Source organism: Agelaius phoeniceus, chromosome 8 (assembly GCF_051311805.1).
Source record: "Agelaius phoeniceus isolate bAgePho1 chromosome 8, bAgePho1.hap1, whole genome shotgun sequence".
Taxonomy (NCBI): Eukaryota; Metazoa; Chordata; class Aves; order Passeriformes; family Icteridae; genus Agelaius; species Agelaius phoeniceus.
Window position 1 is genome coordinate 8,865,599 of NC_135272.1, and position 12,510 is coordinate 8,878,108.

Here is a 12,510-nt window from a genome sequence, read left to right on the forward strand (position 1 = left end):
TCCTGCAACAACAGACACAGCAAAGGAAGTAATTTAAATTTTTCTCACAATACCACCAAATCTTCTCTGCTTTTAGGTCAGGTTTTCCAGCAAAATAACAGGGAATGCAGTGTATCAGCAACAACAGAGCAATGCTTCATATGTAATTCTAATATTGCTTTGGAGTTAGATTCTAACTCCAATTAGCCCAAATTATGAGTGGCTGCTCTAGGAGATGTATTTATCCCACTTTCTCCTGTGTATGGAAGGCACCAGGAGAGATTTTCCACTGTTGCCCTGAGCCAGTTAGTTGAAAAGATTCCTGCCAAGCTGTATCCTGCCATGCCTTTACTTCATGCATTTCCATATTTTGGAACAGCCTTTTTTGAGGTTTTATTTTCGCCCAGCGGAAAGTTGCCAAAGGACGTATCTGATTCTACCATTTATCATCTCCTGTGGAAAATCAGGCTTGGATCCCTGTATTAGGCTCAGATATCACAACTGAAAGTAAACACACTGCATAGAAGATGCACTGATTTATTAATAGAATAAAACTGAAATGTAGTGACATGTTTTTCCACTGTTCAAGCCATAGAGACAATCACTGTCCCATTTATAGACTTCAGCAACTCATTCATAAACTCACACCCAGCACGTCCAGGTCAGGTATTCCAGGAACCATTCCCACATTTCCCTGGTATCAAGAGGTTAACTGTGAGTGCAGAGTTTGCAGCTGCAATCAGTCTATGGGAGATTTCCCTATGTTCTCTTTTAATTCCTGAGGCTTTCTCCACCTGGAATAGCTTTTTAAAGCCTTTCAACAGCAATGAACTTCTTTGGGGTACTAACCTGCTCTTCAGGCAGGAAAATGCATTAAATGTTCTACAAAAATAGGCTTATTTCCAATATACTGTGGGGATTATTCATTACAAAATTAATTATTGGCTAATTATTGGCACTTTGAGGCAACTACAACAGAGAAAATCTCTGCAATGGAACAGGTTTAAATGTAACACACTCTCTTTTGTGTGTTTCTACTTCTACATTCTGCAACTGTAACCTATCCTTTTTGTTAAGCCCTAGCAGCTGTGATTTCATAGCTAATAGTGTTATCAATGTACAGCTTCATGATTCAGCACTGTCTGAAAGGAAGTGATAAATATGAGGTATTCCAACTGACTCAATATGCAAATTTCCCTTAAATCAGGAAAGAGTAACCCCTAGGAAGGCAATTAATGCAAGCACTAGGGTTTGACAGCAGGAGAAACCGTTGGAAACGAATCCCTTATGGATACAAAAGAAGACAAACATCCTATTGCAGTTGTCAGAATGTGCTCTGAAGGAAACCCAGGTTTCTCCTGTAGGTATCTTTCTCCTCCACACTGCTCAGAACAGGCATCCTTAAGTATCAAAAAGCTGAAAACATTTGGACAAACCCTATGTTCACTTCCAAGTGTCCTGTTTCAGGAAGGTACAAAAGCCCATGAAGAGCTGGGCAGTAGAACATGTACATACACCAGAATGATGATAGATGATGAACCCCAAATGCGTCTTGTGGAAAGAAAAGAGCCTTTAAAATTTGGAAACAATAAAAAAGAAAAGAGAAATGAAGTGCATATTACTGGCACTGCTGAAGCCCAGATACAACAGACAGCCACAAGCCTGCAGAGAGTACCTCATCCACAACCACTGGCTTATTTGCATCCAGTAGTCATGTGGCAGAACAAGCTGGGGAGCTTCCTGAAGTCACATTTACTGCCTGAGTTTGGCTGTCCACGTTGGAGAGGGATTTGGTCCTGGGGTTTTGAGACTGTTCAGAAACTGCAGGAGAAGAAGCAGCAGCAGCATGGTCAGCCTGCTGGCTCTGCTGCCCCACACCACTGGGAGCAGGGTTCTCCTGGGCAGTCTGGTTGGATTGTCTGCCTGCTTCTGCCTCCTGCTGCTGCAGCATCTGTTCCACCTCGATCTCCAGCTCCAGATTCTCCTCATCTGCCTCCACGTCCAGCTGCTGCATTAACTCCTGCAGCTTCCTGGCCTTGCGGAGCTCGTTCTGCTGGATGATGGTGCACAGGTGCTCTGTCAGGTGCTCCTTGAGCTCTGTCTTGTGCTGCAGCTCCAGCTTGGCCGCCACGTACTCGGACTCGGCCTTGTCGTAGCGCTTCCTGCAAAAGCAGCAGCAGCATTTCTGGAGGGTTAATTCTCACTGTACCTCTCAATCTGGCACAGGCACAGGTACTTTAAGAAGCCCTGGAATGCAATTTGCTCTGCAATGCATTGTGCCAGCTGTTTGTGACATGCTGCCACATTAGCAAGAGGGAAGAAAACAAGAGTGAGTTGATCGAAACTTCTCTGGGCACTGGGGGCTCTGCTGTTGTGTACTCCAAGAGTTAACTTGCTCAGATTGCATCCCAAGCACCCATTTTTACTGCTGTTTGAAGAGCTGCATCACTGGCAGCAGCAAGAAGCCATCAGAAATGGCAGTGTTTTCACACTTCTAATGAACACCCACTCAGTGAACTGAAACACCCCAGAGCAGGCGGGTGTTTTTCTAACCCAACCACCCCCCCCCCACAGATACAGATGCTCCATGGAGCACATTGACATTTGGATCATGTGCTCTTCTGGCCACCCATAGCCATGTTCACAACATCAGGGGCAGCACAGACTGACACAGCACGTGGCATCAACACAGATGTAGAATTTTACTGCAAGCATCTGTCCCAACACTCACCTCCTGCCAATTTGCACTTCCTGTCATGACAAATGCAGCAAAAAGGGAATTTTCCAAGTATTTATTGAGTTAACAGAGAATTCCTAGCACTTTAATGGCTGGTGTCCACATTAATGATTCATCTTTCACTACTTCAGTGAACCTGTGTATTAATTCTAATTAAAAGATAGATGCAATTTTGCTCATCAGGAAAGGGAACACACAAAGGCTGTTGCAGCCTGACTACAGAGCACTCATAAAACTAGTGTTAGTAAGGTGGTTGAATAAAGAATCCAGCTCTTACATAAAACCAGATTCCAGTACCTGCTTAAACAAAGCAGCAGAAAGATGGGAGAGGTCCTTTGCTTAGTGAAACAGAAGTAAATAAGACATAGAAAACCCTTCCCAAGTATCTTCTTTTATATAATAACCACATGACTTTTACCCAGCTGTAAAGGCAATGTCTGCAGTGGGCAGAAGATGCCCACTTATGTTTCCTCCTCAAGAAAATCAAGATTTCTCTGGGTCAGATACCTGAAGTGGCAAAAGCAATGCTATGCTGGAAACATCTGCACAGCTAAACCTTTGGGCTGAATTCCTACCTGTTAGTCACACTGTATTTACAAAAATTCTATTCCACAGCAATTTTCCAATGCTGGTAACTATGTGTGTGCTCAGGACTATTTAATATTGCCCTTTTTACACACTGAAGTGCTTTGTGTTTTAGCCCTAAAACAAAAGGCAAATAATAAGTAACTACTTTAAAAGACTCCACTTAAAAGTAAATTGGCTTTGGCTCATAAGAACTACAACACTGGAAGTATCTACCTCACATTGCCAAATCCCTCCCTCAAGAAAACACCTACTAAATTAATGAAAGTCATTAAGATTTTGGTGAAGTTTACCTACTTGTCCTGCTAGCATCTCCTTTTGCTATTGTCATTAAAAACTGCTTTCCTAATGTCAAATCTCCTTTTGCTATTGTCATTAAAAACAGCTTTCCTAATGTCAAGAGCTGCTTGTGCTCTTTAGCCAGTAAGCATTTCAAACAGATATATTATTACAAAACTTGGGTAAGAAGATTTCAGGAGCATTTAATGTTTTTAGAAACCAGATGAAACCTAAAATCCATTGAAATGTTTTTCCTCTTGAGGACATGAAATTCTGGTTCACATGCAATCAGCTACGCTAACTAAAGTTAATCTTAGACATTTCAAATGATAATTACACCAAAGAGATCTTAATTATTTTAGCTACCACTGCTGTTTTTTTCAAGACTAATTACCAGCTTTATTGGCCTGTGGTCAGAGTGGTATGGCAGAAGTCAGAAGGAGAAATGAGCATTTAGCAGATTGAATGGTGAACCAAAAACCGCGAGTGAGCGTTTCTGCTTTATGAACTGGCTGCACAAACATGCTGCTGTTTATCTACTGATGTTGTGGTTTACCCACAGCTAATGGGGTGCTCCCATTAATTCCTTGCCTTTAAGGAACTCATCACACCCACAGTGATTAAAGGCACATTGTGAAGGGTTAAAAGCTTCCCTCTTCCTTCAATTTTTGGTCCTAGTTGCAAAAATGCTTCAGCAGGATTATATGTTTTAAGTTTAATTGGTCCCATTGATTCCAGCAGGACCAGAGCTGTCATGAAACAAGCAAATTTCCCTGAACAGGATTTTCATTTCAGGACTTTTCAAGAAAAACCTCTTTCCCCCTGAGACAAAATAAACAACCTTGAAGCAACAAAGCAGGGCTTATGGACAACTGCACACTTAAAGCAGAACCTCTATCTTGTGACAGCAGTCTCCAGTCAGAAAACCTGCTTCAGTTCCCAGATTCCAGGGGAAAAATTAGGAAATAAAAAGCATACTTTTACTTCCAGATCTGAAAGCCCCCCAGACTGTGACTGCTTCAGTTACAGTTATTACAGTGACAGGACTTCATTAGTGCTGCAGTGAGAGGAAGCAGCACTTTCCCTTCCCTCAGGCAGGGCTGCTCCCTGTTCCCCTCCCCTGTGCGCTCACCGGGCATAGGAGTACTCCAGGCTGGCCTGGTCGATGCGGTTCCTCAGGATGCCGATGTCAGCAGACACCATCTCATCCAGAGCCTGCAGCTCCTTCTGAATCCTCTTCAGCTTCACTGTTTCAGCTTGAGTTCTTTTGGATCTGCAAAAAGAAGATGATTTTTTTGGTTGTTGTTGTTTTAATTTCCTTTTCAAGCCTCTCTTCTTGACATACTGGGCCCCATTTCACTTGCAGACCAAGTGACCTCTGTAGGACCTATTCAGAAGGTTTCTCCTTTATGGTGTAGGGCTTTTGATCTTTTTTAGCATCCACAGGGATCTAAAATGCCTGCTATTAAAGGACTAGGGCAAAATTATGTAATGACTATAATCAAAGTGCCTAAAATGGATTGTGTTTCTTCACTGTGGAAACACACAAGAAGCTGCTGTATCTAAGTAGTTCTCAGGGTAAGGAAACAGGAAATGGCTTGGGGGGAAGTGAGAGGGGGAAGGGTTTTTAGTCCTGCAAATATCCCCTTTCAAAGGAGCCCAGTTAGTAGGGGCCAAAAAGTCATCTAACCTAAGCTTGATTTCCATTTTGTAAAATTATTCCCAAAAGGCCCAGCCAAACCCCAATGAAGTGAATGGAAAGTTTTACATTAAACACAAAGGATTTCAATCAAGCCTTCTGTAACCTTTTTCAACTAGGCCATTCATTCCTAAGTCCTGAAAATGAAATGTTACTAAGGGCAACAAGCTTTGATGGATTTCACTCCCAAGCAAGCCAAGTGACTTTCCACAAGCTTTTACACCACATCACTTTGCCATCATTCATCACCACCAGCAAAATGGTGCTTCTCAGCCACTGCTTTACACCCAAGGCAGGTCCCTGAAAGCAAGACAGGCAGTGCCAGCATCTCTCACTTGACCAGGTGGAGGGAAACAGCCAGCCTGTGGCATTGCTGGGAGCCTGAGGAAGGCCTTTGAGTGACACAAGTAACTCCTCAGCTGTCACCTTCCGTGTTTTGTCTCTCCTCAGGCTTTGTTCCCAGGAGGAAGAACCAAACCTGGTGGCCACACCCATGTTTGATGTCCTGCAGTGACTCAGAATAAAGGTGCTTGTGTTTTATCTCTGCCTGGCAAAGGAAAATGAAATTTTCAGGACTTTAGCACAATACAGGCTGTGTTCATCTGTGCTACACAAGGGCTCTGATGGGCAGAACATAACACATGCCTGGGAGAGCACTGCAAGCCTGAGAACTTCATGTCACAGTCCCTGATCCAGTTTTATCAGCTTTCCAACATCCTTCCCTACTAACTTTGCCTTCCCTGGCATCTTAAACTACCTCAGTGCCATAAAGCCTGGTCCCCTGAAGAGCAAGAGCTAACAACTGTGAGAATATATGCAATTTTATAATTTCTAGCCACCCAGTGGTAAAACAGTACCTTCTTAAAGCTGGTCATCTTCTCTTTTCAACATTTTCACACACTAATGAGCCAAAAGTCCAAACAGAAATAGCTTCTTCTCACAGGTTACAAATCAAATAAACTTCCCTTACATCCAGCAAAAACAGATCAGGACCAGAGCATGGACAAGCATCTGAGCACCCAACTTTCCAAACATGACCTCACTAACAAATTTAAGGACTTCAGCTACTCCTCCAGTTGTGAAATCATCTGTGCACAGCGCTGCAGCTTGGGAAGTGTGAAAAGCTTAGTCACAACTTCTTAGCCAGCACTTGTCACCCAAGGGAAATGTCCATCACAGCTGCTCACAGAGCACAGAGAAGAGGAAAAAGTGAAATTTAATTCAAGATATGAAAGTGGTTGCAGATGCAGAGTCAGCCCCTGCCCAGGCTCAGCCCCACCTCTCAGCAATGGCTCTGGCCAGCAGTGCCTTCTTGCGTTTATTCTTCTCTTCTATCAGCCGCTGCTCCTGCTGGAGGATTTCCCACCGGGATTTCTCCTGCCTGCTCATTGACAAGAACATCAAAATTAACAGAAAGTTCATTAAAGTTCATTTCTCTCCCTGCTGCCCACATTGTAACACAAATATTCACCATTGCATATTCTGGAGCAAGCTCTTTAAAAAGTCGAAGGAACAATAAACAGGTTTTGGTTCTGAGGAAAGAAGAATCATCTGCAAGAAGCTGTTCAGACCAATAAAACATTTCCAGATGAAATCTGCTGATCAGAGCTAAAATCTGCATAACCAAATAGACTGCATGGAGCACTTTTCCAGAATTTTTCATGTAAAGGATGTGCTTCCCTACCAGGTAGAAGCAGTTTCAAGTTTTTTACTGGCTGCTGTCAGTCACCATCTGTTCAGTCTGCCAACACAGCCTCTTTTTTGGAAATGTTTTTTCCCATAAAACAGATTATTTCCCAGGTCTGCTTTAAAGTACAGCTCACAAATAATTAAATGGATACAAATGAAAGGTTGGTAGAGTTATAATGAAAACAAGCAGCGAGGAAGAACAAGTATTTGTTTTTGCCACCAGTGAAAGACTGATACAGTTTCCATTTCTTAGGCTATATCTCCTCAGAAATAAAACCATCTCAGAGATGGAAGGCCAGGTGTCAGTGAGGGGCAAAACTTGTGGCAGGACTTAGGAGAAACAAAGAACTGTTTGCTGCTTTCCACCCCACTATGTTCTTCACGCCCTCAATCAAGGAGCCTGAACTTTAAAATACCCAAATAGCTCAGCTACTAACAAACATTTCTGCACATCTCTTCAGATTTGTCCTCATCCCCCTATTCCTAAGACCTCACATACAGAAATACTGTTAGTAAGATTTAAATTCAAGCATCCAGGCTGAGAAGAATCCAGCAGATTCAGGAGGTGACTGTTGCAGCTAAATGCCATTTGCTTTCACCACTGTGAAAAAATTCTCAGCAAAGCTCCAGCTGTTTTCTCCCCAGACAAGCAGTGCCTGTGTTTTTCCCACCACAAAAAGGAGATGAACAGCCAGTCCTACTGGTGAGGAGCAGTTTGAGTTCTCAAAGTGCTGCTGCCCTGGTGCAAGGAGTGCAGGCAGGTGATGCCAGCCTGGAGCTGGGCAGGGGAATCACAGGCAGCACAACCAGCAGCCTCTTCAGGCCCATCTCTGCAGAACAGAACCTCCTGGATCCTTCTGAGTTTAGAATCTCAGAGAAGCCACTGGTGCTTCTCCACAGAGATGCTGCCTTGTAGAAAATGGAATTCTTTGATCTCTCAGAGCCTCCTATCAGACACACAAAAGTTGACTTCACAACCAAAGAACGAATCAACAGAGAGTAACAAACCCCACCCCTTGATTTTACCGACTTACTAACAATTCCACTTTCTTTCTCTCCACTTGGCTGCTGGGCTTTGCAGGGCGGGGCTGGCCACTGTCCCTGCCATTACAAGCCTCTGCTGCTGTCCCTCCCTCCTGCTGCTCCCGGCTGTCCCTTTGCCTCTCATCCCCGGGAGCTGGCCCGGGCTGCTGGGGGTCACCAGGTTTGGGTTGTGGAGCAGAGAGCAGCTGCTCTGGAGTGACAGAGGCTGCTCCTCCCTGCAGCCCCAGCCTCTGGCTCTGCTGCTGGAGGGCTTTTTCACGTTGCAATTGCTTCCGAGTCTTGGGCACGGCCTGGGGGCGAGGCTGCTGCTGCTGCTGGGAGGGTGAGGGCTCGTACAGATCTGTCAGGGTTAAAAACAAATCTCAGTATTGTGAAAAACACTAATCACTTGTTTTTAAAATGTTTAAAGTTTAATAGTAATAAAATGGTTATAAAAATTGTATTGCTATTTTTATTTTTAGAGTAATAATAATTTGGGCAATTTGGATTAGGACAATATGAGGCAATAGAAACAAAGAGTTACAGACAGTCCAGGTACCTCTTTCTGGGCAAAATAAGCCCAAAAAAGGACCCACAGTTAACAGAGGATTAACCCTTAAAAGCAACAGCCTGTTGCATATTCATACACCTCATCCATGATGCATAAATTCCATTCAAACACAGGATTCTGTCTGGTCAGTGTCAGCTTCTTCCTCATAATCCTGCCGGTGTCATCCTGCCCAAGTGAGGTGGGAAGAAGTTTGTTTCTCCTGATAATGGAGTAATAAATTCTCTTTCTCTGAAAGATTCAGGTGTCCTGTGGCTGCTATCTTGCTGTGAGTCCTTTCTTTAAAAGAAGTATCCTACATAGCATGGTTTCTATTTTAACCTTATGTTATAACCTAAAACTATATTAACACACTACTTAAGAGAATTAATACAGTGTAACTTTCTATCACAACACATATAATATTCATTTTAATATTTGCGAAAAGCCAATCATAAAATACATGCATTTTTCACAGTATCAAAGATGAGCTCTGCCAGAGCTGTTCTGGGCAAGCAAAAACCAAAATAAGAAAACAAGAGGCAGGGTGTCATGGGAAGGCAATGTGGGGGAAACCTCAGGAAGGTGGAAATGTTGTGTTAGCCTAAGATTCAGGAATTTTCAATGATACTGGTATCCCTAAGTGAGGAGAGAGAGGAGTAAGAGGCCTGGCCTAAAAGAGAAACCATAGTGGGAGTGAGGTGACTCTTGGGATAACCATGGCGAGGCAGATCTAGGGCTAAGGAAGGGTCCCTGCCAGGCTGGTGGGCAAACTGAGGTAATAAAGTGAAGAATGAGGAAGAACACGGGCAAAGAGGAGCCTGGGAACGTGAGGGGGGCGTTGGGCAGAGATCTGGGTGCGGGACAGGGGGCTGGAGAGCCCGGGATTTATGGGATTTTTGTGGGAGAAGCTGCGGGTGGAGAGAGGGGCTGCATGAGGGGAGCAGGGAGAGATGGGGCTGGATGGGAGGGACCGAGGGGCTGCCCGGGGCAAGCGAGGGGCTGCCGGGGACAGGGCAGGTGTTTGATGTGGGGATGGACCGGGAAGGGATAGAGGTGTGGGTGGAGGGGCTGAAGGAAGGGATAAAGGTATGGATGGAGGGGCTGAGAGAAGGGTTAGAGGTGGAGACAGAGGGGCTGAGGGAAGGGATAAAGGTATGGATGGAGGGGCTGAGGAGAGGGATAGAGGTGGGGATGGAGGGGCTGAGGGAAGGGTTAGAAGTGGGGATGGAGGGGCTGAGGGGAAGCTTAGAGATGCGGCTGGAGGGGCTGAGGGGAAGCTCAGAGATGCGGCTGGAGGGGCTGCGGAGATGGGGCGTTGAGGGGCGATGGGAGGCAGGTGCAGCTGCGGGGGCGAACGCGGTGCCGAGACCCGGGCTCTTCCTCCGCGCCCCACTGTCCCCCAGTCCCCGGGCGCTCCCGGCGCGGTCCGGTGCGTACCTGGGCGCTGCCCCCGCAGCCGCCGCAGCTCCTCCTGCGAGAAGCCGGCCCAGGCCTCGGCCATGGCGCTCCCTCCTCCTCCTCCTCCTCAGGCCCCGCGGCTGCCCCGGCACCGCCGCAACGCCGCCGCAGGCGAACGCCGCGGACAGCCCGGCCGGGGGCCTCGCGCCGCCGCGGCGGCGGGGCGGAACGGGGCGGGCAAGATGGCGGCCTGAGGGGGGGAGAGAGAGGGGCTGGAGATCGCCCGTGTTCCGGGAAAAGCTGCCTTAGCGGGCACGTCCCGCGGCTCCTGAAAACCCAGTGCCCTAAGGAATCACAGAGTCAATTAGGCTGGGAAAGATTTCTGAGCTTAGCGAGTCCAGTCTGTGAGGGAGCGGGGCTCAGTGGGTCCGGCCAGTGAGGATGAAATGGAGAGAGGCAGTCGCTCCCGGAAAAAGCAAACAAACTTCAAGGAACAACACACGTACTCCCATGCAATTTATGATTCGTAATTAAGTAGTTGTAAGCAGGTGAGATCCTGCTCTAGCGTGTCCAGTAAGTTACAGTGACAACACCGTGAGGAAATCACACTGTGAGGAAAAAAGGCGATCCCTGGATGCTTTGGGCTGGAAGGAACTTTGAAGTTCAACCAGTTGCAAAGCCCTGTGATGGGCAGGGACACCTTCCACTAGACCAGGCTGCTCCAAGCCCTGTCCAACCTGATCTTGAACATTTCCAGGGATGGGGCAGCCACAGCTTCTCTGGGCAGCCTGTGCCAGTGCCTCGCCACCTCACAGGGAAGAACTTCCTCATATCTAAACTCAATCTCTCCCCTTTTAGTTTAAAAACATTCCCTCTTGTCCCATCACAATCTGCCCACTTAAAAAGTCACTCTCCCTCATTTTCTATAAGCACTGGGAGGCCATCGGGGAAAAATATTTTGCCCATACTGGTGTTTTTTAAGATTTTGAGAGGAATAGCAGCTTTGTCTTTACAAAAAAGCTGTGGGTCTGCTGGGAAATAAAAGGAACAATGAGAAGGATTGCCCTGATTGATGAATGGAAAAAGAGATTTGCTTTTACAAATAAACTTTAGGTTTGCTGATAAATGAAATTAGGCATTGGAAGATGAAAGCAACAATCGGGAAGAAAAACCCCTAAATAAGAATTAAAAATGAAAAGGGAGGGTTATACATTAGAGGGAAATCTCTGCTATCAGGCGTTTTGGGAAGTCTGAACCTCTCAAGTACCTCAGCCAATGGGGAAAACCCCCTAAATTCCATAAGAATTAAAAATGAAAAGGGAGGGTTATACATTAGAGGGAAATCTCTGGTATCAAGTGTATAAGGAAGTCTGTACCTCTCAAGTACCTCAGAAATGGGGAAAGAGAGAAAGGAAATGCAGCTGGGAAATTGGGATAAAAAGGAGGCTGTGTCCTCCAAAAATTGGAGAGATCCCAGGGGAATGCCCCATGGCCTCTCCCTTTATTCCAATAAAGCCAAAAAGGACTCCTCTGTCTCCTTTAGGACATAAACCTCTGATGTTTGTGGATGAATTTTCCTGACAATCTGCTTTGACCATTGTGCACAAGAGTGCACACACTCGCTTTCACCCTTAGGTATAAACTGAAAAGACCCCACAGCTTACAGCATTACCCCTCAGTATCCATGAAAAGAAGAATTTTCCTGCCTATCCCAGACTCCTGTGGCTGCTCCAAGCCTGTCAGAGGAGTTCACCTCCCACAGGGACACAGCACAAGGGCACGAGGCCCCGGCTTAGCTGCAGCAGCCCAGGGGCCTGGAGGCTTAAATAACCCATAATGGGCATGAACAGGGATGTTTTCAGCTCCACATCCCTGCCCAGCTCCAGTCTGGGAGGGATTAGTCAAGCTCCCAAGCCCTGCTGCCTCCCTGAGCAGATCCAGGACTCCTCCAGGGCCGTGCAGGACTCCGCGATTTCCGCGGCCGCGCTTCCAGCAGCTCCCGTGACTAATGTGTCCCATAAACACTGCTCGGAGGGGAATGCTCCCTGAGCTGGCTGTAAAGTGGTTCTGATGGGATTTGAGTGCCTTGGGGTGGAGCAGGCCCAGAGCCTGCAAGAATTCCCTGGTGGTCAGCAGCCTAAGATAGGAAATGCCAAGTCACGGTGGCTGGACCTTAGAAGCCCCTCTCTTCCACCTTCAGATCTCTGCTTATCTCTCTGTAAGACTGTAGGTCACTTTCTTTAACCCTGGCTATTGGACAATTTCCAAACCCCCTGTAACCTATATAAACAGCTATTTTGGCCTGGTTCTGGTAGAAGAGCTGTCCCTGGGAACCTTCACAGAAGATTCAATAAAGACATCGCTGTGGAACCTCACACAGACTTCCCCTCTCTCTCCCTGTGGCACCTAGCAAGCTAAGAGCTGAAATCACAATGAGCTGATTGTAAGAGCCTGAATGAGGGATGTGGGACTCCCGGCAGCTCTCCAAAATGCAGTTTATTCCATCCAAGGTGTTACAGCAGTCCAGGGTGGTGGGTGACAGAGCCTGTGCCTACAGCTGTCAGCTCCAGC

General features: G+C 46.3%; 1 protein-coding gene across 2 annotated transcripts; it reads right to left on the bottom strand.

Annotated features, from left to right (window-relative positions):
• Positions 1-500: 500 nt before the first annotated feature.
• Positions 501-10,130, bottom strand: GORAB (golgin, RAB6 interacting). Of its 2 annotated transcripts, none has more exons than XM_054638671.2 (5): positions 9,979-10,130; positions 8,007-8,352; positions 6,559-6,660; positions 4,713-4,853; positions 501-2,141 (listed from the first exon to the last, which is right to left on the bottom strand). In XM_054638671.2, the coding sequence occupies exons 1-5, from the start codon at positions 10,040-10,042 to the stop codon at positions 1,691-1,693; spliced, it is 1,104 nt and encodes a 367-aa protein (XP_054494646.2). In that variant the 5' UTR covers positions 10,043-10,130; the 3' UTR covers positions 501-1,690. The 2 variants fall into 2 exon arrangements, with proteins under 2 accessions (XP_054494646.2, XP_054494645.2); XM_054638670.2 differs by having other exon boundaries at positions 7,995-8,352.
• Positions 10,131-12,510: the final 2,380 nt, after the last annotated feature.